This window comes from Aricia agestis, chromosome 10, assembly GCF_905147365.1.
Source record: "Aricia agestis chromosome 10, ilAriAges1.1, whole genome shotgun sequence".
Taxonomy (NCBI): Eukaryota; Metazoa; Arthropoda; class Insecta; order Lepidoptera; family Lycaenidae; genus Aricia; species Aricia agestis.
The window spans coordinates 3,380,847-3,405,376 of NC_056415.1; the positions used below are offsets into that span (position 1 = coordinate 3,380,847).

General features: G+C 35.1%; 3 protein-coding genes across 3 annotated transcripts in view; 2 read left to right on the forward strand and 1 right to left on the reverse strand.

Moving 5' to 3' along the window:
- Positions 1-2,341: 2,341 nt before the first annotated feature.
- LOC121730921 (cryptochrome-1) lies at positions 2,342-4,157 on the forward strand. Its single transcript, XM_042120138.1, has 3 exons — positions 2,342-2,358; positions 2,393-2,567; positions 2,681-4,157. The coding sequence occupies exons 2-3, from the start codon at positions 2,418-2,420 to the stop codon at positions 4,106-4,108; spliced, it is 1,578 nt and encodes a 525-aa protein (XP_041976072.1). The 5' UTR covers positions 2,342-2,358; positions 2,393-2,417; the 3' UTR covers positions 4,109-4,157.
- A 2,155-nt stretch (positions 4,158-6,312) lies between these two features.
- Positions 6,313-7,406, reverse strand: LOC121730924 (THAP domain-containing protein 11-like). The gene is made up of 3 exons (XM_042120148.1): positions 7,124-7,406; positions 6,762-7,021; positions 6,313-6,616 (listed from the first exon to the last, which is right to left on the reverse strand). Exons 1-3 carry the CDS (start codon positions 7,261-7,263, stop codon positions 6,378-6,380), a joined length of 639 nt encoding a protein of 212 aa, XP_041976082.1. The 5' UTR covers positions 7,264-7,406; the 3' UTR covers positions 6,313-6,377.
- Positions 7,407-14,130: 6,724 nt separating this feature from the next.
- Positions 14,131-24,530, forward strand: part of LOC121730922 (cystinosin homolog) — a 68,847-nt gene continuing 58,447 nt past the window's right edge. Inside the window, exon 1 of the mRNA XM_042120141.1 lies at positions 14,131-14,240. The gene's annotated coding sequence lies outside the window, so the exon portion shown is untranslated. The remainder of the gene's footprint in view (positions 14,241-24,530) is intronic.

Here is a 24,530-nt window from a genome sequence, read left to right on the forward strand (position 1 = left end):
CAAGACCGTAGTTTTTCCCGTTCCACTAGCTTGTGAGCGTCAGTGATACAAACCCAAGTGGATCGGATTATGGATCGTTTTGAGCGTTTTGAGAAAAGTTTAAAAAAAGAACTATATTTTTTTTATACATAGGTACATTGAACCGAACTTCGATATTACGATCCTTTTCTTCAAGTCGTAAATAAAAGTAATTTTATTGTTTATAGTTACATTTATTTTAATAAAATATGTAGGTACATAATATTAGGTATATTTGTTTCGTTTTTAGTATTAAATTTTTTTACTTAAGTAATCATATTTTAATAACAAAACCACATATTTTGAATATTGACTATTGTCACAATATACATATAAACGTTAGGTAACAATACCGCTTAATGCTTAGTCAAGTACGAGTAAGTCAACAAAATAGGAGAGATGAGATGTTATTTAATTTATTTAATTAAAATATTATTTGTAATGAAATAATATAAAGCTTTTGTCTCTACTCTCTCCTGAAAACTTTCCAAACATGGCTTTCGCGATATAGTTACGTTAAAATTAAAAAAAAAAACTAGAACGCCCACTTTGACCCATCTTCGTCAAGGGTCGTTTTGAGCGAAAATGATGACGTCATGAGTGACGTCATAGCCTATCAAAACGACCCCGGTCGCCAAAGGGAACGGCAGAAGGGGACGTTTTGAGCGTTTTGGTCAAAATTAACGTCATCTGGAACGCAGCCTCAATCAATGAAAAAGGAAACAGATGGAAGCGACATAACTACAAATAAGTGTGGCCGACGCCATATTGCCAAGAACTAAACATGGCGGCCTATAGTGATGGGACACTCGGTTGATATTTGTCGAGGATATCGATAAGTAAGATGTTATAAGTGAGCTATTAAGGTTAAAATCTTTTAAATAAATGATCAGATTCTTCACCTTATATTTTTTAAATTCGATAAAAAAGTACATCACTAAACGTCAAATCTACTAATTTCTATGTTGATTATATATCGAAAATCAAACCATGTTATATTATATTCTATCACAATTCTTATTTATTGTCTAATTATTAACTAAATTAGCACATACGAAGTCAAGCCATCGGTAAAATAACAAAAATTTTAGTAAAAATATAAACCGATCCAAGGACAAACTTTTTTAAATTTCTTCACTTTTTTGACGGACTATAAATTAATTTAAAAAAAAGCAAATTGGTCGAAAAATTTGACCGATATATCGATATTTTTTTCGCGATATATCGAGACCGTATTGATATTTTTTCAAATATCGATGTATCGATATATCGATATTTTCTTTCAATTTCGACATCCCTTTAATACGACACTTTGACAGTTTATGTACCTCGGAGAACCGGAACATAAAATGGCGGACCAGCCACGGTATTTTGATTTGGTAGAGTCTGGCTAGCGAAAGATGAGACAGGACAGGGTTGTTATGCGTCGATTTTTTTAATTTGCCGCCTTTTTCCAGTCTCATCTTTCGCTAGCCAGACTCTAGAGAACATTATGCCGCGTCCACTTATAAAAGTCAATGCATTCAACCATTGACTTTTATAAGTGGATGCGGCATGGTCTCTACCAAATCAAAATACTGTGGCCGGTCCGCCATTTTATGTTCCGGTTCTTCAAGGTACATAAACTGTCTCAAAGTGTCGTATTAAAGGGATGTCAAAATTGAAAGAAAATATCGATATATCGATACATCAATATTTGAAAAATTATCAATATCAGTCTCGATATATCGCGAAAAAAATATCGATATATCGATCAAATTTTTCGACCAATTTTCTTTTTTTTTTAAATTAATTTATAGTCTGTCAAAAAAGTGAAGAAATTTAAAAAAGTTTGTCCTTGGATCGGTACGTTTATATTTTTACTAAAATGTTTGTTATTTTACCGATGGCTTGACTTCGTATGTGCTAATTTAGTTAATAATTAGACAATAAATAAGATTTGAGATAGAATATAATATAACATGGTTTGATTTTCGATATATAATCAACATAGAAATTAGTAGATTTGACGTTTAGTGATGTACTTTTTTATCGAATTTAAAAAATATAAGGTGAAGAATCTGATCATTTATTTAAAAGATTTTAACCTTAATAGCTTACTTATAACATCTTACTTATCGATATCCTCGACAAATATCAACCCAGTGTCCCATCACTATAGACCGCCATGTTTAGTTCTTGGCAATATGGCGCCGGCCACACTTTTTTGTAGTTATGTCGCTTCCATCTGTTTCCTTATTCATTGTGGTTAAATAGGTACCCGAAGTGCCATAATAAGAAAAAAATCACCAGTCTGTCAAAAATTGTCAATTTGTCAAACCAAGTTCAAATTTTCGAAAAGTAAGAAAAATATTTAGGTACTGAAAAAAGTAAGAAAAATAACAACTTGGAAAACTTTTATGCCTATTGTGAAACAGAAACTCCAAATAATACACAACATCGTTTGTAAAAATATTTGCACGATGTCTCAAGAAGCGACAGTAGTCCATTGGTTCAGATTAGACTTACGGTTACACGACAATCTTGCACTTCGTAATGCTATTAATGAAGTAAGTTAAAGTTCAAGTAAAGTCTACTTGCTATCTATTTTTATTTATAACTATAATATTATATTAGGTTACTCGCTCTTTATTATGGCTTACTTTTCTACTTTAAATTCCAGGCTGAAAATCGGAAACAAAAGCTGAGACCTGTCTATGTAATTGATCCTGAAATTAAAAGTAGAGCTGGGGAAAATCGAATACGCTTCCTGATTCAAAGCTTACAGAACCTGGATCAAAATCTCCGTAAAATCAACACTCGGTTGTATGTTGTTAAATCTAATAACATTGATTGTCTTACTACCCTCTTTGAAAAATGGAATGTTAGATTTGTAACCATGCAAGTCGATATCGACCAAGATGTCAGAAAACAGGAAGAAATTGTCGAGGATTATTGTAACGAGAAGGATATATTCATTGTCAAAAGAGTCCAACACACAGTTTATGATTTCAACAGTGTTCTCAAGAAAAATAATGGTAGCATACCAATGACTTATCAAAAGTTTCTGTCTCTAGTAAATGATATTCAAGTCAAAGAAGTCATACATATAACTAAACAAGTACCCAATGAATGCAAAGCTCCAGACTTTGACAGTGAAGATTTCAGTATACCAACTTTGTGTGAGTTGGGTATAGAGGAGTCCACCCTTACTGAATGCAAATACCCTGGTGGAGAAACAGAAGGTCTTAAGCGCTTGGACACATACATGGCAAAGAAACAGTGGGTCTGCAGTTTTGAAAAACCCAACTCATCACCTAACAGTATAGAACCCAGCACAACAGTATTAAGTCCATATATCAGTCATGGATGTTTGTCAGCTAAGCTCTTCTATCACAAGTTAAAGGAGGTTGAAAGTGGAATGAAACATACCATGCCCCCTGTATCATTGATGGGCCAGCTCATGTGGAGAGAGTTTTACTACACAGCTGGTGCCGGGACCAAGAATTTTGATAAAATGGTTGGCAATGCAGTGTGTACCCAAATACCTTGGGGGAAAAATGAAGCACATCTCAAAGCTTGGGCCGGAGGTAAAACAGGCTATCCATTTGTGGATGCCATAATGCGGCAGCTCAAACAGGAAGGTTGGATACACCATCTGGCGAGGCATATGGTGGCATGCTTTTTAACAAGAGGTGATTTATGGGTGTCCTGGGAGGAAGGCGCAAAAGTTTTTGAGTACCTGCTGCTAGATTACGACTGGTCTTTGAATGCTGGTAACTGGATGTGGCTGTCTGCATCTGCATTCTTCTATAAGTACTTTAGAGTGTACAGCCCTGTTGCATTTGGTAAGAAAACAGACAAAACAGGTCTGTACATAAGAAAATATGTTCCAGAGCTGAAGAAGTATCCCACTGAATTTATTTATGAACCATGGAAGGCACCGAAATCAGTACAAAGAACTGCTGGCTGTATAATCGGTGAAGGCTATCCAAATAGAATTGTTGATCATGATACTATACACAAAGAGAATCTCCAGAAAATGTCACTAGCTTATAAGAGTAACAAAGAAAAAAAAGCTTTAAAAAGGCCTCGAACAAGTGTAGTATAAATATTGTTTAGTATGTATATTATATGAGATGATTGTATGAGACGACCTCTGTGGCTCAGTGGTGAGCGCGTTCGTAGCTCAAGCCGGGGGTCGCGGGTTTGAATCCCGCCGACAGAACAAAAAGTTTTCAATGTTCCTGGGTCTGGATGTGTATTAAATATGTGTATGATATAATATAAATCTTAAATATATTATGTATAGTATAAAAGTATTAAATATATTTCCGTTGTCTGGTACCTGTAACACAAGTCCTTTAGGTACTTAGCACAGGGCCAGACTGACATGGTCTGAAGCGTCCATAGATATTATTATTATTAAAATAAAAATAAAAAAGATATTGAAATAAATGGTTTATTATTATAAATATAATTTGTTTTGATTAACTGCTAGTTTTTTTTTTTTTTATGAAATAAGGGGGCAAACGAGCAAACGGGTCACTGATGGAAAGCAACTTTCATCGCCCATGGACACTCGCAGCATCAGAAGAGCTGCAGGTGCGTTGCCATCCTTTTAAGAGGGAATAGGTTAATAGGGGAGGGTAGGGATGGGAAGGGAAGGGAATAGGGGAGGGTAGGGAAGGGAATAGGGTAGGGGATTGGGCCTCCGGTAAAGTCACTCACTCGGCGAAACACAGCGCAAGCGCTGTTTCACGCCGGTTTTCTGTGAGAGCGTATTATTTCTCCGGTCGAGCCGGCCCATTCGTGCCGAAGCATGGCTCTCCCACGTATAAACGAATTTCACACAATATTATGATGTGTTAAGTTTCCAAAGTTCCAGGGTCGTAATATTATGATGTTTTAAGTTCCAAAGTCGGTAAAATTAAAAGGCAGAGCATTTGTGATCCTCTATGAACTACTAGCGACCCGCCCTGGCTTCGCACGGGTATATAATATAAATTATAAATTAAAATTGATTCAGCAGTTTTGATTTATACATATATTCATTATAGCGGTTCCGCCCGCTGCAAAAAGCATACCCAGGAAAGAATCGGTCAGCAAAATAATTATTGCCAGGTCAATTCACAGACTTCGACACATCGACGATGCAGTCATTACACGCAGGCTGCACCCTGCACAGATTGTCTTCCTCCCCGCACGCGCACCCTCTCGCCTTGGTGACGCCCACTATCGTATAATATTTTAATTTCGCCATAACTTCTATACCAAACGTCAAATTTTAATCATTCAAAGACGAATCAGTGATGAAATAATTTATTTTGATAAGGATTATTAGCATGAGTAAAATAAATGCATTTAATATCGGGATTCGGGATCGGATCGGAAGGATTTTTGCAAAATCACTCATCAAACGACAGTGTATTTATCAAAGGCATCTGTCTCAACCTAAACAACTATGAAAAGTACTAAATAGGTTCAAAATACGATGATGCGTGGTGTGAGTAAAGTGATGATGATGACGAATAATCTAATATGCTTAGTAGCATAATATGCTTTCAGTTCTTAAAACAACACTGAAACCCCCAAACATGTATCTTCAAGGAGGTTGGAGTTCTGTTCACCACCTTCGAACCATGGTATAATATCTTGGTGCAAACTCTTACTTTTTGGTAAGATTTTCAGATCCAAAATCACTATCAGTTTCCATTTGAAATACTTCAGATTATATATGAATCGAAATCACAATATTATTATCATCCAGATAAATATGCGGTTTTAGTATCTTATCTTATATCTTTAAACGAGCAATTCTTGTATATATATATTTAATTGGAACCTCGGAATCGGCTCCAACGATTTTCATGAAATTTAGTATATAAAATAGAATCATTTTTATAAAATGTCATTTTCAGCAAATACCGAGAAAAGCTCGGTCAAATAGCTAGTAAATTATAAAATATAGCGAGGAATTCCCTCGATTACTTATGGATCCCATCATGAAGTCACCTTTTTTATGAATATGTACCATGTTACTTTCTCCATTGCATAGGTTCTATTTCCACAGACTAAAAAGTGTGTCACGGATAGTCGGTTGTCTGCGCTGCGCCTATTACTCATAGCAGGTTGTCTACTTTATTAACAAGATACGCGCTAAACACATAACCCTCCTGGACGTCGGGTAAAAACTAGCTGTCCCGGTGAACTTCGTTTCACTTTAAAACCTTCCCTGGACTTCTACGAATATTTTAAGACTAAAATTAGCCCAATTCGTTCAGCCGTTTTCGAGTTTTAGCGTTACAAACACAATTGAAAATACATTTTTATATATGTATATAGATTATAGGACACAAACTATTCCAAAGCCATCATGTTCAGGAGGTCTTTGAAATACATGATGGTGGAGATCGGATTATTATCCGTGGAATCACTTTGACTATAATTCGCTCATTTTTATGAGGCTTTCCAATGTGAATGTTTGTCTGCGTTGAAGCTTCATTCCTCTCGTTATTCCAACTCCAGAAAGTATTTCCTTCTGAACTCTCTTCTTCGTACCCATCAGTTTGACAAGCAATGTTTGTACTGCCAGCTTTCTTGGGAGTTCCATTTAATCCTATAATTATAGGAAATCATTGAAAGTTTGTTTAAAATAAAATACTTAACAATTAATATATGTTTCCAAAACTTGAAACCACCATAAAAATCTCCAAATTCACAGACACTGTTAAAATATAATATTTTTAAATTTTTAATCTTACCTATTTCAATGTAACTAGCATTATTTTCCTGTACTTCTGGTTTTGCAGCTTTTGACGTGTTAATTTTCTCTTTTCTTTTCAGAAGTCGCTCGTGTCTAGCTAAGGCCGATTGTGATATTTCTTTTGTTTTGTATATAGGAGGAAAAATTGTTGGGACATATGCTGGGCTGTTTTCCACGTTTGATTGCTTGCCTCCAATAAAATGAGCACTGCAGATTCGAGTGTTCTGATTCGGCTGCCACGGCTTGTTATCTGATGTTCTAGATAAAAAATAAAACAAAACATACACCACACAAACAGAAAATTTGGAGTTTATATATTTTTATATGTTCCCGGTATCAAATCATCATAATAAAACTTACATTCTTCTGATAGCTTTTATCCAATCATTTCTTTTTTTAATTTCCCAACTCCGTCTCGGAAACGAATAAAATGTTAATTCACGATTCCGAGATTGGGAATTTTTGCACCCCACAACACAACAGTACTTCGTACCACCCATTTCAGAGCTCTTTTTAACGTTTTCCTTCAAGCCCCATAAGTGCACCGGTGATCGCGACAACAATAGAAATAATTAGAATATTTTCTCATCATTTCATTTCCTAGAATCCGCGATCGAAGTATTAACGTTTTAAATAACATAAACTGTAACACTGAACTGTAAAGACCGACATATTATAATAAGTGCAAAGAGAATGTCATATACTACCACAGATTACTAGTATAGTACACGTAGTGATTATATTCTCTTTGGTATAGTATATATTTGTATAGGTACTACGTAACAAGAGGTCGGACTTAGAAAAAAAAATTAACATTTATTATTTTTTTAAATTGAAACTGAAGTTAAAATTTTTAAGTGCCACGGATTAAAAACTAAAGTGACGATATGTATATTTTTAGAGCCTCTGCCTAAATGGCAAAGGCCTCAAACGTGAAAATATTTTTTTTTTTAAGGCTAGAGCTACTTTATGGGCAAAAGCCTCCCAAAAATCTGCAGTATCTGCTTTATGTTATCAAGGTAAATAAAAGAAACATTCAATGCAAAAATTTTTTTTATTAAAAAACAAAACAAAGGGTAAATGACTAGTAGATTGGACAGTACTAGTCATTGGAAAAAGCACAAAAACACCATACCAGCATAGCTAGCACAAGCACGTAGACAAACGAAAGAAACTAAATTTTGACAGTTTTACCGGAAAAACATTGGAGTAAAAGTTTCTTTCGTATCTCGATATCTTTCGCTTTTGAAAATCTATATGTCAAGCATGACGATCCGCTTTTGACATTTAGTTTCTTGATTCTGTTTTTATTTTTATTATGGCACTTGGCTATAAAACCATGGCCAGTGTCGAGTAAATGGCGGCAAATTCAAAAAATCGATGAATAGCAACCCTGTCTATAGCCAGAATTATAGTTTTGATCTACAAACTACGAATAATAAAGTTCCTTAGTTTTTATTATTCGTATTTCGTAGATCAAAACTATAATTCCGGCTATAGACAAGGTTGCTACACGTCGATTTTTTTAATTTGCCGCCATTTACTCGACACTGGCCATGGTTTTATAGCCGAGGTGCCATATTTAAAAAAAAGAACCAAGAAACTAAATGTCAAAAAAAAATAATTGCCGTTGCTTTAATGGTTGCTATGGAAAGAGTTTCTTGTCTTTGTCCACTGAAACTCAAGTCGATGGGTGGTGCCATGCTCGGGAATAAGATATGTAGACATGGGAAAGAAACTGCCATTACTTTCTTCCGAAGAATCGACTGGGAAACCCCGTGCTAGCTACATTGATGTAGCTAAACTGACTGTTTTTAAAGTAAATAAAAGAACGCCTGATTTTAAAGAAAAACAGGTAGTTTCCAAAGCAACCTTAATAAATATAGTGTTTTTGTGCTCTGTCCATGGGCGTACCCAGGTTCAGGGCCAGGGGGGGGGGCAAATTACCCAGGTTCTGGGCCAGGGGGGGGGGGGGGGGTAATTTACCCAGGTTTTGGGCCATTGGAGGGCAAATCAGATTTTTTATTAGGTAGGTGTTTATAAAAAATGAAAAATTATTAATTTTCAGTTTAAAAATATTGTATTGCAAACAAATGGCAAAAATTAATTCTCTTAATTTTTAATTTTTATAGATAAAAGTACTAGATGATATGCTTAGTAGGGTCGTCAACATGATCCAGGGGGGGGCGGCTTCCCTTTTTTCTCTCATTAAATATAGCCTATATTCAGCAGAAATAGTGTGGATTAAAAAATATGCATTAATACTTCCATCGTGCATCGGCATCGTGGGTATCGCAGACACAATAGATCTTCAATTGTTATGCTGGCAGCCGGCTGCCGCTATTGGAGATTTATAGTTAAAGAAATTAATGAATTAAAATAGCAATCAAAAATAATAGTCATTCAAAACTTATTTTAAAAAGTTCTAAAAATATTACTTTCGTAGTCATAACTTTTAAAGCTTTTTTGAAATTAGGATTATAATAATGAAGCACGATAGTTTATATCAAATCAATAAAGCAGCACCCGGCTGTCGCATAACTATTGAAAATCTATTGTGTCTGCGATTCCCACGATCGAGGTAATATTTACGTGGACTCTCCGGGCGACTCTGTGGCACTGATAATTAAATCTCTCCCCTACCGCACGCACACCCGCGCATCGCGCCTTGACGCCCAATTCGCAACGTGCAGCAGAAATCGTAATATTTTAATTTCGCCATAACATTAAAACCAAACGTCCAATTTTAATCATTCAAAGACCAAATATTATCTACATTAACTGTACTTAGTGATGAAATAATTTATTTTGATAAGGGTCAATAGCATGATTTAAATAAACGCATTTAAATATAGTCCAAAAAAAAATCTAGATTTTTTAATAAAAAAATGGTTATTGTGCCTCACTCAACATAGATAGGTATAGTGTGTCGCGGACTTTTTTGTAGATATTTAAAAGATCTATAATTACTTAGAACATTTTATGCCTCTATCTTTTATAGTTTAGGCAGCGTACGCAAAATACGTAACTTTTCTGGTTGATTTTTTAAACCTTGCGTCCGAAAATCCCAAATATCTTACGGAACCTTATATTTTTCCAAAATAAAAATTAGCCTATGTTCAGCAGAAATAATGCAGGATTCCAATGGTAAAAGAATTTTTCAAATCGGTCCAGTAGTTTCGGAGCCTATTCGACTCAAACAAACAAACAAACAAACAAAAAATCAAATCTTTCCTCTTTATAATAGTAGTGTAGATTGGTGTCAGTGTGAGTGACATATTCTAAAATACCTGTCAGATTTTCTAAAATCTGACAGAAATTGATGGATTTTAGAATATGACAATCAGACTGACATACAAAAAAGCCGCGCATGCGTAGTTGTAAAACGAAACGAACACGACTATCCATCGACTATCGATGCGGATACGAAATTTTTTTTAAATTAATACACAAATTTGGTTCCATATTTTTGCAAAAAATGAAACTAGCCTTTTTAACAGAGGCCAAATTACAATGTGTCCCAACTCCCAACACAAAATATATTTTTTTCTCTAACTTTTGATTTTTTTTTCTCTGGCTCTGATATTCATAATATGGCCAACACCTCATAAAAAATCGATATAACTTCTAAATTATCTGACTTAAGAGCAAAGCTAAGGAATTTATTACAATAAAAACCTCCTCTAAATTTTTAAAATAAAAAATAACCGCTTCCGTGCATCGCGATCGATCGCCTACGCACGTGACCTACGACTGTCGTCACTCGTGAAACTCGTCAAAGTGAATACTGTCGTCGGCCGCTCGCGATATGTACTATCAGAGAAGTTGATTCCTAGGCAGATGGTGGACCTAAGTAATTTGGTCGCGTTAAGTCAAACCCAGCCGACAGATCACAGCTAATACTGAATTGACATAAGCCCGACCAAATTACGTAGGTCCCTCAACTGCCTAGGTATTAATTTCCTCGATGGTACATAACATGTATGACGTACGTGTGTAACAAATTAATTGTATTACAAAGCGCCGAGCGGCCGACGACAGTCGTAGGTCGCGCGCGGCCGCAATCGATCGAGATGGAATTGTACCTTTATGCTCTAGATTATTTACAAAAAGCCATTAATTTATAATAAGTATACAATTTGTTCCTCGAACTTTGGATTTTCTTTGTCTTATTCCACAAAATTCATAACATTTTTGTCTGTAGAAGATTAGTCCACAAGTATAACTAATATATATAAAATTCTCTTACATCTCGCAAGCATCATAGATTGTATTGATTATACTTAAATTTTTTATTTAATACATACTTGTACATGCCTGAAACTAATAACACCCCCTTGCAAGTTGATTAAAAACCAAGGACTAAGGGGAGATGAAAAAACAACACAGAAAATCAAAGATTGCGGATTTTTTTTCGCATTTTATATAATATTATAAACATTCGAAAGGTTTTTTTATAAAGCAACTTTTTGCCATCCCATTGCTATAAAAATTTTGGGGCTTCTGATGAAAAAACTGCGACAAGTGGGTTTGGCAGTCCTCTTGTGATGTCAACCTGACACTGCCTAAAGAATCCTGCAGCGACCGAAACAGGTTGAAATCTGAAGGTGCAAGGTCAGGACTTTAGGGCGGATGCATTAATAACACCTCCCAGCCAAACTCCCGTAACAACACGCCTTTATTTATTTGGCCTTCTTTTTTAATCCTTTTTAGGGTACAAACACTGACATCTGAAAATATGTTCATAAATAAAGTTAGCATTCATTATCAAGGTTGGTTTCAGGTATTTTTTTGTAACGTTAGGGTCTTACCTGTCAAAGAAGAAATTTCATCAAGGAACTGATTTTGTCTTTAAACACTCTTCTTGGAACATATCTCTTAATTTATTTATGCTTGATATAACTTGCTGAATCCTTTGCGTCATCCATGTTACCTGCAAAACAATAAATTCAATTACATGATAAATAATAATTATTTTAATTAATTGTAATTGAAAGTATCAAAATCTTTTACCTGTACTTACCAGTGCACTGGGATATTTCATGTAAACAATCAGTGTAAACAATATTATTTTTGTTTAAAAATTGCATCCTTTTCACTTCTTTTATAATCGTATTTACTAATCATAGCAAAAAGCAGTTTTCGCAAATCTCTTTTCAAAGTTTTCGTCAGGTTTAAATTAGAAAATCACGTAAACCTTAAAAATATTTTTCACTTTGACCACAGATTACTATATAGTATATATTTGACTTTGACACATAAACAACAGATGCTATAGGTGACAATGACGTTAGTGACAGTGTTACCATAATCATTTTTGGAATAAAAAGCCAGTCTCATCTTTCGCTAGCCAGACTCTACTATATATTTGTTTTTGACAGTTGGAGAACTTTGGTTTGGTTAATTTTGGTTCTGTGAGGAGAACTGTTTACTGAATGTTTACTGCCGTTCTCCTCACAGAACCAAAATTATTTAATACGTTTTAGTTCAAATTAAAAGGATGTTATTATTGTTTTTACCTTGGAAGTCGGTTTTAACTTTTTGTTATTTCATATAAGCGTGTGGGGTATCTCTGGATAGGTCTTCAAAAATCATATTGAGGTTCCTCAATCCTCATATACATTTTTTCTAACCTGAATAGTTTGCGAGAGAGAATCTGAGTCACTATTGTAGACTCATTTAATAAATGTATCAAAGAATATGTTACAGTGTTACATATTATACTGACTATACTATGTCGTGACGCAGTTCGTTTCTCGTATCTAGATGTCACTCCGCACGATTTGTACCTACTTACTCTTGACAAATCTGTTCGAGCTTATTTCGGATTACTTGAGATGATTTTTATGTGTCCAATCAAATACTAATGTTACAACTTTGCAAGTCACCAGCCGTTAGAATTGAAAATAAAATGCTTCATAATCATGTCCGCTAATGTCCAACTTAACGAGAACTTAAATGATATATCTGACGTTTTCCATAGAATTTGCTCTAAACTAACTATATAATTATCATATCGATAAACTTTACAATCTATTTCTTATTTAAATGCGGTATCTCAGTTCTCAGTTTAAATCTAGTTCAGGGTAACTAGATTCAGTTCAGTTTGAGTATATTTATATAGTTATATATTATGTTACATAAGTACTCTTTTTTAAGGTTCCGTACCCAAAGGGTAATTATTATTTTTATCAAAAAAATTAAAACCGACTTCCAAGGTAAAAACAATAGTAATATGAACTAACAGTCTTCATTACAACGAAGTCGGTACCAGTCCCAAAAGCATAGACATAATAAAAAGTTTCAGATATTTTGACATTACTGAACTCACGATTAAATTAGCTGGTAGTTGGTACCATAGAGTTAATATTACCTATTAGCACATAATATATATTAGTAGTACCAACAGAAGTCCAACTCGTGAAACCCGTTTAAAAAAATAACAACTTTTGCTGCGATACTATAAAGTTCAAATTCCGACCGCGCAGTACTAGGTGCCTACAATTATATTTGCCTACATGTGCGCTCTCTTTCTATCGCGTAAGAGGTACCCTTTCTGACGAAATCAAGATTGTCACCTTTTAGAAAATAAAATAATCTTCTTTTAATTACTATAGCTACTAATAGCAAACTTTTTTATAGTAATAATCAAATTTTAGTAACCCAACGTATATTTTATAATAGTTTTATTTTCGATTATAGTGTAGGAGCTGGTCAGGAATTTTTTACAACTTAAACATAGTAACTTGTGTTTATTTATGTGTAGTATGCGGTTTGTTTGTAACAAATTGGTTTATTTGCTATGTTTGTGTATTTTTTTTATCTTTTTTTGTATTTTAAAGTCTTAAATTACTTTATTGAAATATTTCTTTGACTTTTTTCAATTGTTCATATTTATCAGATTAATAATGATTCTGTCACAGCGGTTAAATCAGTACGTAGATATATGCGACGAAAAAATCTTGCGCGCGCGTTACCGCTCGCTTGTGAGTCCCTTGTGATCTACCCCTTTAAAGGGGTAGATCACAAGGGATTACAGTTCGATACCTAAAGGCTCGAGTGTGTCAGGCCTGCTATTAGGTAATATTAACTTTATGGCTGGTACCGACTTCAAAATAATGAAGACTGTGGTATGTACAGAAATAGTTGAGATTTAGACGAATTCTGAAAAAGACAATAAAGAGTAACGACGCGCGGCGTTTTCACATGAGACACGAGTCACGACACGAGTCACGAGTCACGACACGATTCATAGACAAATATAAATTGCACGACAGACGTCACACAGTCTGTCGTTTGAACGTTTTCACACAATGAATGTCACTCACTTGTCAGCAGTCAGTAGTCAGCTGTCAATACTTTGTTTACAAATTTAATGAATTTCTATGGGATTTGATTTTGATACAAAACTTTTGTTAAATTATAAAAATGCTCCATTTTTTTAACTGTGCGCCGAAGAAATATGCCGATACATAAGGTGAGTTGCTTAATTTTTCCACAATTTAAATGTTATTGTTGTACATCAGATCCTCCCACTTTATATTACTTTTCAAGTTAATTAAAATAGTCAGAGTAAAATACTTTACCAAAATAAATTACACTAACTAAATATTATAAATGAGTACAGTCATTCGTCAGTACATTAATCATTTACTGTGTTGGTAATTTAAATCATTTCATATTACATCCTTATCATTTATCAAATGATACAGATTTGTGTACATCACATACAATATTAAAGTATATTTGTTGACTAAAGACACATGTATAGTGTACACAATAAGTGGCAAATATTTCTAATAGTCATCTGATTAAGGCCTTCTTCTTTTACATGTAAAAATGCTTTGCACATCTCTGGCAGATTGAGGGCATCGTCTGGGGTATGTGGGACCCCATAGGATCAACCCACTAAAACCCCATGGTGTTCCACTCCCTGCTCAGGCATAGTTATGACGTGAATATTTTAATGTTGTGGGGGGACATATTACTTCTTTGCATTAGCATGCCATATTCTATTATTGCTGTAACATTATCTCGAAATCTAGCTAGTTAATTAAGATTTCTGAAAGTAGGTATCTCACTGTTGTTAATTTTTTTAAATTTTTATCCTGTATACATATACCCCCTTACTAATAAACACTGTATAAGCTTTGAATAGTTATACAGTGTTTTGTCTTCTTCAATCCAATTAAAAATGTCACTTGTGTGACAGGAACAAAAACACTGTATAACTATTCAAAGCTTATACAACGTTTATTAGTAAGGGGGATAGTCTTCTTAAGGGATAAAAAGGCTCTCTTTTAATACTTCGAAATATGCAGTAACTAATATGTAGAAAATTGTTAGTTTAAATATGTATTTAACATTATTAATATTTTCTTGTGTTATTTGCATTAATATCGCGATCATGGTAAAACAAGACATAATAGCTTATCTATTGTTATACCGGCCGTATGTGGCCACTTGGGAGTTGAAGCATTAAATGGCTACCCGTGTGTTAGGTGTTCTAAATATTGTAAGTATATAATTTTTTTAGTTTGAAAAGAAAAACTATGAAATCTAATATTATCCTGGATATCTATATTTAATTATCTATGCTTGACAGTAAAAACCAGTACTCACATTTCTTAAATTATCATATTGTATTCATATTTATTTTTTGTTCTGTAAAAAGGGCTTTTGAAATTAAATTCCAGCATAATTAAAATCTTGTGAAGTTAATTCTACAACGTAGAATAGTTACTGCATTCTATTCAAATTATTGGTTATTCCAAAGAGAACCCAATAAATGGGTAACTGAGTTGCAAATGATTTGAATTTTAATTACAACTACGCCTTAGCCCTGTTTTTTAATTTACTGTATATGGAAATTGGTAGATTATGGGGTTTATATATTACAAAATACAAATGATATGTAAATAAAAAGTTATTTACATATTCAGATTTTTAGCTCTCTCTAAGCAATCCCATACAATTTGTATTCAAATGATTTTAAAATTGTCTGGATATCTTAATTTGATTTTTGGAGTTTGGAACAAGTACAGTATGTCTGACCACTTTTTTATTTGATTCACATTGCTGCTTACTGTTAAGTATATTGGTAAAAGTAAAATATTATATGAGCATGAGGAAAAGTAAAAGACTGAAGGTAACTTAGTGTCCAATTCTCAGAGAGAGAGAGAGAGCGCCTTGTTCGTGTGCATGATACTTGGCAATTATTTGAGAATTAAACAGAGAAATAAGGTCCAATAATTTTCTTTCAAGTTGTTGGTCTACCACTCTAATAGCATTCATAGTGCACTACATTAACTCTGCTGCCCTGGTGTGAATATGCGGATTTGCTGAAATATTTATTAAACACGGCTCTAATTCAAGGTTAATGCGTAAGTAAAACGCATGTATGCAGTTGCTTCACTCGCTGCCTCTTCTTCTCCTATTACTGTAGGATAAGAGTCTTAACTCTTATCCTACAGTGTAGGACCTACAGTAATAAAGTTGAGTGCATGTACATTTTTGCAATAGTATTAAAATTCTAATTGGGTTGACCCCCTGTGTGACCTACCACGTGCTGGGCGAGTGATCGGCCGATGTGTGTCGCCTGTCGAATAGTAAATAGTAGGTTCGCATTGTCCAATTGTGCTCGGTCGAACACTCTTTAGCGCAGGTGCTACAAACCTTTTCGATTAATCTACCTTTTTGGATATAATATATCCGAAAAAGTAGATCAATTGAAAAGGCTAGAATCTAGATGATGCCTGCAACTCCGCTGTGCCGAAATTCATTAATTGCGCGGTAACCGTACATTTTTCCACAACAAAAACTATCCTATCGCTTTTTAGATGTCCTTTTTGTCTCTCAAAGTTTCTCCATACCGAATTTCATCTATCGTAAAGTTAAAAGGAACCATCCATAAAGCACGTCACACGAATTTCATGATCTTTAGACCTCTAAAGTTAAAAAATTCAAAGTTCAAATTTTTTTTATTTGCAACCAAGTACATGATATGTAAATCAACATACATTGACGAAATATACAACTTATGCTTTGTTCGGGCGTTTGCAAAACAATTACAAAATTATAATTTTAATGATTATTATTCAAGTAAATATAATCTTATTTTTATGGTATTCTTTTAAATTATCTTGTACATTAGTATTACAGCGCGCAGCGGTATTATATTATCATAAAATATTGATAAAAAGTACCTACTTAATATATTTTATGAACTTAACTTAGATACTCAAATCAATAGTAAAATATTCTTCTAATGAGTAGAAGCAGTGTTTTATTAGATATAGCAATGGCAATGCCCTAGCAATAGTCAAATTAATCTAATATTTTTAAAAATAAAGGCATTTTGAGTCAATAGTAACATGACGTACCATTCTCTAGTTTGCTTCTAACTATCCTAAATGGATTTATTTTCATTTGCACCTGCTACACTGCTGCAGTCTGCACTGACCCCTCCTTATACTTTGGCAGTTGGCACTGATCTGCGCTAATAATTCTTAACAATACCTATAATCTATTCTGTGACAATACTTACTGCGCGCGGCGTTGGAAATATGGCTAGTACAAATAAAATGCTGTATTTAAACCAATAAACCCTTCTTGAAACATTTTCTTATCGGCTTATATGAATTAACTTTATATAAACGCCAAAAATGATAAAGTAGTTTGCAGACTATGCAGTAGCCTTGGCCTGTAACACAATAAATTATAAATATTTTAATTTTGTGCTAAAGACTTTGCAAATACCTTTTTATTTAGACTGTGACTAATGACATTTATCTATCATCATCAATATTATAAAGCGAAGTGTGGAAAAAACGGGAGAAATTATCTGAAATGGCTTATTTGAACGCGTTAATCTCAGGAGCTACTGGTCCGATTTGAAAAATTCTTTCAGTGTTAGATAGCCTATTTATTGAGAAAGGCTAAAGGCTATATTTTATTGCGCTAAAACTAATAGGAGCGAAGAAATAGAGGAAAGTGGAAAAAACGGGAGAAATTATTTGAAAGGTCTTATCTCACGAACTACGAACTACTGGAGTAATTTTTATGTTATTTGGCACAGATAGGAAGTAGACCACGTAAAGGATCATAGGCTATTTTTGTGGACTAATAATTGGTCTGTGAAATATCTAATTTACGCGGGTGAAGCTGCGCGGAACGTTATATTTCGCGTGGTCACGACATCACCCGTAAACGGCTGGATCCATTTTGCTGAAATTTGGAATAAAGATACTTCGAGTCCCGAAAAAGAACATAGGATACATTTTGTCCCGAAAAAATGTACGGTTACTGTACAATATGTATATGATTTGCGCGTAAACTATTCAATCTTTTTTGATGAAATTTGGCATGGAGATACTTTGAGTTTCGGGAAAGGACAAGGAATACTAATTTTGTCCCGGAAAATGTACAGTTTCCGCACAATAAAATTTTATGATTCTCGCCTAAACTATTCAATCTATTTTAAATTTTAATGAAATTTGATATGGCAATACTTTCATGCCTGTTTTCACCAACCGCCTCCTAAACCTAACGCTAAGTTTTCCCCTAGCGGCCATTAAGGGTAATCCTTTGAGATTTCACGAATTTTTGTGTGTCACGTTCGTCCTTAGGGCGTAAGAACTTTTGCAAAACATATATTTTTTTAAAAAATGTGTTTGTTTTAAGAGATATTTGACCCGCAAAGATCGCTAGGGAATACTTAGCGTTAGGAGACCGTTGGTGAAAACAGGCATACGTCTTAGGAAAGGACAAGGGATACTTTTTATCCCGGAAAATATACGGTTCCCGCCCAATAAACTTTTATGATTCTCGCCTAAACTATTTAATCTATTTTGATGAAATTTGGCATAGAGATTGAAGATCATACTAATTTGAATCTGGGACAAGAAATGTTTTTGGTCCCGGAATGTGCGGTTCCCACACAATATACTTTTCTGATTTGCGCGTAAAGGATTCCATCGATATACGGGAACAACTATAAACCAAAGTCCACGCGGACGAAGTCGCGGACAACAGCTAGTTAGTTATATTTCTTTAAGTTAACATTTCATTTTATTGTTACGTGCTAGGGTTCGAAGGATTTGGAGAGTTAAAGACCTGCTGACTCTCTTGAAGACTTTATTCACTAGCACAAAGTCCAACACTAAGCACTAGATCCAATTCACTGAGCACATTCACTGTCCTAGGTCGACTGGCCAAGTCATTGGTTTCACTAGAATTTTGACTAGAAAATTGATCACTTGTTTCTCACTTCGAAGTCGCCTTGATGATATCGCTCGTATCGAACTTAATTCGGCCCGTCCTCCTGCGACTATTTATATATGGGTCGAGCTCGAGGCGAGCCCTAGACTGTACGAGAACATTTCTTCCCGAATGTACACAATTCGCGAAAACAATTAGTGTGGAATGTTTCTACAAAGTTCGAGCATGTACTCGCGCACCTAACGCCATCTAGTATCGAGTAGGTGATTTATGTTGTCTGTGTAGTATGTCCCCTCGATAAGTTTCGCTAGTTTGACGCTAGATGGCTATGTGTGTCCGTAACATTATCTAAATCATCATCATCATTTTATATCTAAATTTTTACTTAAAAAACAGGGAATATTACGCAAAGGTCGGAGCCGAGGACGCTACCATACGCTACTAGCACATACAAGCAATCCGACCAAAATACGACATGTTGCAAACGCTACACAGTGTTTTAGAAACTCCAAAAATCGGACATGACTAAGTTAATGCAATGAGTCGATGGCGTCTTATATTTCAAATGCAAGAGTAGAACTCCCGTGTACACATTTTACTTCGTTTTCGAGAAAATAACTTTTTAAAATGCAAGTGATGCGGCAGTGTGTTTGTATGGGATATTTAATTAATTATTGTTAATCATACCTATAAGCTACGATGGGGCTGGCATGCCATGTATGGTAAAAGCCCTTTATTTAAATAAAGATTTAAAAAAAAAACTTTTTAAATTGCTAATTTTTAACTCCCTAAAACGAATTTATTTTATTATAATTAATTATGGGGGTTTGTAACCTTGCTATCTAGCTGATTAATCATTAGATTAATCATTAAGCGTCACAGATATTGTACTTTATTTCATTCCTACAACTCAAGTAGTTCCTGAGGTTTAATTTTTTTTCAATATTTAGACTTTATTTTTTTCTTCTTTCCTATATGATTTCCGCAGTTGTTTTCCATTCTGAAAAAATACTTTGTCTTTACCGTACAATATTTTTATTTTTTGTGAATCGGGTCTAATACCAGAGATTTACGAATTTCTTATTTTTTATTCGCGCCGGCACTCCTCCCTCTCCGGGAGTGTCCGCAAATATGTTAGGAAAAAGTGAAGCTGTGGATTGCGTCACAGCTGGTATTCCTCCCTCTCCGGGAGTGTCCGCAAATATGTTAGAAGAAAGTGAAGCTGTGGATTGCGTCACAGCTGGCATTCCTCCCTCTCCGGGAGTGTCCGCAAATATGTTAGGAGAAAGTGAAGCTGTGGATTGCGTCACAGCTGGCATTCCTCCCTCTCCGGGAGTGTCCGCAAATATGTCAGGAGAAAGTGAAGCTGTAGATTGCGTCACAGCTGGCATTCCTCCCTCTCCGGGAGTGTCCGCAAATATGTTAGGAGAAAGTAAAGCTGTGGATTACGTCACAGCTGGCATTCCTCCCTCTCCGGGAGTGTCCGCAAATATGTTAGGACCCCTTCCCGTGCTTCCCGCAACCCTTCATCGAAGTATAGTTAACACATGATTATTTTTTTAATACTCTGATGAAATTTTGCTCTTAAAATTTTAAAGGCGCGAATAAAAAATAAGAAATTCGTAAATCTCTGGTAATAGACAAGATTCGCAAAAAATAAAAATATTATACGGTAAAGACTATATCAATACCAAAGTATTTTTCAGTAAGTACGGAAAACATCTGCCGAAATTTGTATATAATATTAAACTCAAAGGTGACTGACTGATTGACATACGGCCGAATACTGGAACGGCACTCAAATGTATCAATCAGCTAAAGGGCATTTAAATGTAAGCGTCTCCCATATTTAAGTGTTATACACAAACGCCACTCAGACGATTTCTTATGATACTCACTTAAGTGGCCCTGTGAGTAGCCGTCAAATATTTACATCATGGCAACATTTCATGTGTTTCATTTTATGCCAGATCTAACTTGATTGTACAAAATAAAAGTTTACTAAAAATCTTTTAATGCCGTTTACTATTTGTTGTTATAAAACATTTTTAAAATAATTTAAGACATGACAATTTTAAATATAATTTCCCGGTTAATTACAATAGAATATCCGAACTCGGCTTTAATGTTTACAACAACCATACGTAGAATGGAATGGTGTTTTGAGTGACAACTGACAACTGTGAAGTGACAACTGACATCTGAGAAGGCGCGATCTAACTTGGATTTTAACATTAATTTGAAAACATTTTGTTGAACAAAAAGAAATTTCTACATTATTATAATTTTAATATATTATTATGGAGACAAAACAGAAACGCGGCTGTAATTATAGAAGCTCGGAAAAAGATATGCTCTTAGAATTAGTTAAAAAGTGAGTAAAAGTAACATTATTATCAACATAATATGTACTATTTTCATGAAGTTCGTCGCTGTTTATTAATTTAAACACACTTTTCTAGACATCAACTCTTGGGAAGTTTGCTATGCCATAAAAGTCATGAGCAACATCCAGACATTCTTGTCGCGTTGGCATAATATTAATGTATTGCGACTTCATACTGGCTATTTTTGCAGTAACCCGGTGCACAATACGATGGACTGTGGGCTGCTCGATGTTGAAAATGTCGCCAATTACCCGTTGATAGCTGCCGGTTGCGTAAAACCGCAAAGTTATTAAAATTTGATCCATGTGCTGGATAGCTCTACTTCTCCTAGTAGGCGGTTTTATCGAGTTCCCAAACACGGACTCCAAGTATAGCACGGTTTCTTTCGAAAGACGAAAGCGCGCACGAAACTCTGCATCGTTGTATTTTTCAAATGCATTGAGCATTTTATTATTTCGGCGGCGACTCACGGTCGGCCCTTCATGGTCGGAAAGACTAGATAGCGACGATAAAGACATTATTTTAAGTTTATACACACACTTTTCACCGTAATTATAGATTTAGGAGACCTCTTGACCACTCTTAAACGTAAGCGACGCTTAAATCAGTTTGACAGATCATTTGACAGCTAAAAAAGTTGAGTAACCATCGAGTATACGAATTTTTTGGTTAAGTGGTGCTCATGTGCAAACCGAGTACAACTTATTTGGAGGTCCACTTAAAACTAACTGCTACTTAAAATTTGCGTTGGAGAATACGAATTTTTCGTATAAGTGGTACTCAAAAATTTAAGCAGCATTTAAATATTTGAAAGACGTTCCAGTATTCGGGCATTAGTGATCTACCAACGCACAGCCCAAAACACTGGACAAGGGGTTCAAACAGGGGATGAAAGTTTGTATATAATAATACTTAACGCGAGCGAAGCCGCGGGCGAAAGCTCGTCATAATATAGGAAAGGAGAAAAAAAAAACGTCTAAACATTGACAAAATTAAATTCTCCGGAACTACTTGAGTTTTAGGAATGAAATAAAGTACAAAATTTGTGTCTCTTAATGATTAATTTTCCTTATCAGCTAGATAGCAAGTATACAAACCCTCCTAATTAATTTTAATAAAATAAATTCGTAATATAGGGAGTTAAAAAATGAGCAATTTAAAAAGTTATTTTCTCAAAAACCAAGTAAAATGCGCACACGGGAGTTCTACTCTTGCATTTGAAATATTATAAGACGTAATCGACTCATTGCACTTAGTATGACTTAGTCATGTCCGATTTTAGGGGTTTCTAAAACACTGTGCGCTATCAGAATATTCAAAGAGACGTTGTCAAACGTCGAACAAAACTTTTTGTTTACTGTCTTTGCTAGTGCTGCACTCTAGCGTGAACGGCTATGTGCCGTAATATAAATCCTGTTACATTTAACAGTTGAGTATGCCTGCTCTTATTTAAAGCTTAATTGAATAAGAGGAGATTCGCGAATCACTTCCTCTATGCACCGGTCAACGAGGTTAGGTCATACAACTCGTACACATACAAATATGAGATGTACCATCGAAGAAATCGATTCATAGGCAGTTGAGGGACCTACGTAATTTGGTCGCGTTATGTCAGAACCCGTCCGCTAGTTGAATAAGGCTGGATTTATATGCGGCGGCCCGAAAGCGCGATTTAGCGGCTACACCGCGAGAAGACAAGCAAATGTATCTAAATGGCGGGGGGGGGGGTGTCCACCGGATTCAGCAAAATTATCAGGAAGTGGTGAAATAGGAATCTCACCAAGTATTGGACTGTTTTTATGTAATTTGGCACGGAATATAGAGTAGACCACGGGGAAGGCCATAGGCTACTTTTCCCGGGAAAATGTACGGTTTCCGGTCAATACCGTACCGTACCGTTTATTTCCCAGAAACGGCTTACAATGGGTAGTGACTTAGTGAGTGGCTTTTGTATAGCTTCACAGAACAATCGGGAAACGAATGTTTGCTTTTGTTTCTAAAACACTAGCTGAAGTCTACGAATATAATATTTATGCTGGCTTGCCAGTTGCCTAGTGTTTAAGTATAGTTTACACAGAGCCAATAATGTTGGCGCCAGTCTTGCAGAAGCCAGCATTGGCCTGGCCGCTGTTGTTTAGACAACGCCATCGCATTCACGGATTTTTCTTCGGGTGTCCACTAGTTTGCAAATAAAAAATAAAAAATTTGCGGCAAAGTTAACAAACTTTGCCGCAAATTTTTTATTTTTTATTAATTTCTTTTCCAACAGGAAAAGAAATTTTGAAGGAAAATTTCTGCACTACTATGAGAAGAGTTAATTGCAATATTAAAAAAAAAAAAGAAAATGAAACTATTTTGGATAAAAAAAAAGGTTAAGCGATAGACCTATAACTAGAGCCATGTTGCTGAAACAACTAAGATTAGAAGAGTCAATCCTACACGAATTGATCGGGTGCCGAAGAGCGCATTTGTTTATTTATATGTATCAAATAAAAAAAAATCATAATGCTTAAAAACGCAACGCCACAAGTATTCGTACTCTATAAAGTAGAAAAAGATTTTTAAAGTATTTCGTTCTTCGTTTAATTTTCTCGACATTTTGTCGCAGAAATTCTAAACAGATATACACCGTACAAACGTTCGTCAGTGACTGGCGAGATGCGCTCTACATACGTCCGCAACGCTGGCGCGGGGGTTGAGGGGCATGCGGGCGGAGGTCACTGGCTAGAAAAATAGACAAGCGCTCTATCCTCGCCAGTGTTAGCAGCCAGCGTTGGCTTAAAAAACTGTTCACACGCGGCATAAACCAAGCCAACACTGGCTGCCAGTCTTTTTGGCAGCCAGTACTCTCTCTGTGAAAACTATGTGAACAGTTTGGCCTGGCTTGAAAAACTGTTGACACGCGGCATATACCAAGCCAATACTGGCTGTCAGTCTTATACTGGCTCTGTGAAAAATATACTTTGTTTTACAATCGTGACATAATTAAGTAATAGGTATAAATTATTATCTCTATGTTATCTAAACATAGCGCATGTTCCACACACTCATCAATAATACTTTATTTTCCTGGTTCTTTGTACTGGCCTATGACTTCGTGTGGTTGACCTTTCAAGGCCTTAAATGACACATCTATATTGTATTATCATATTTATCAACAT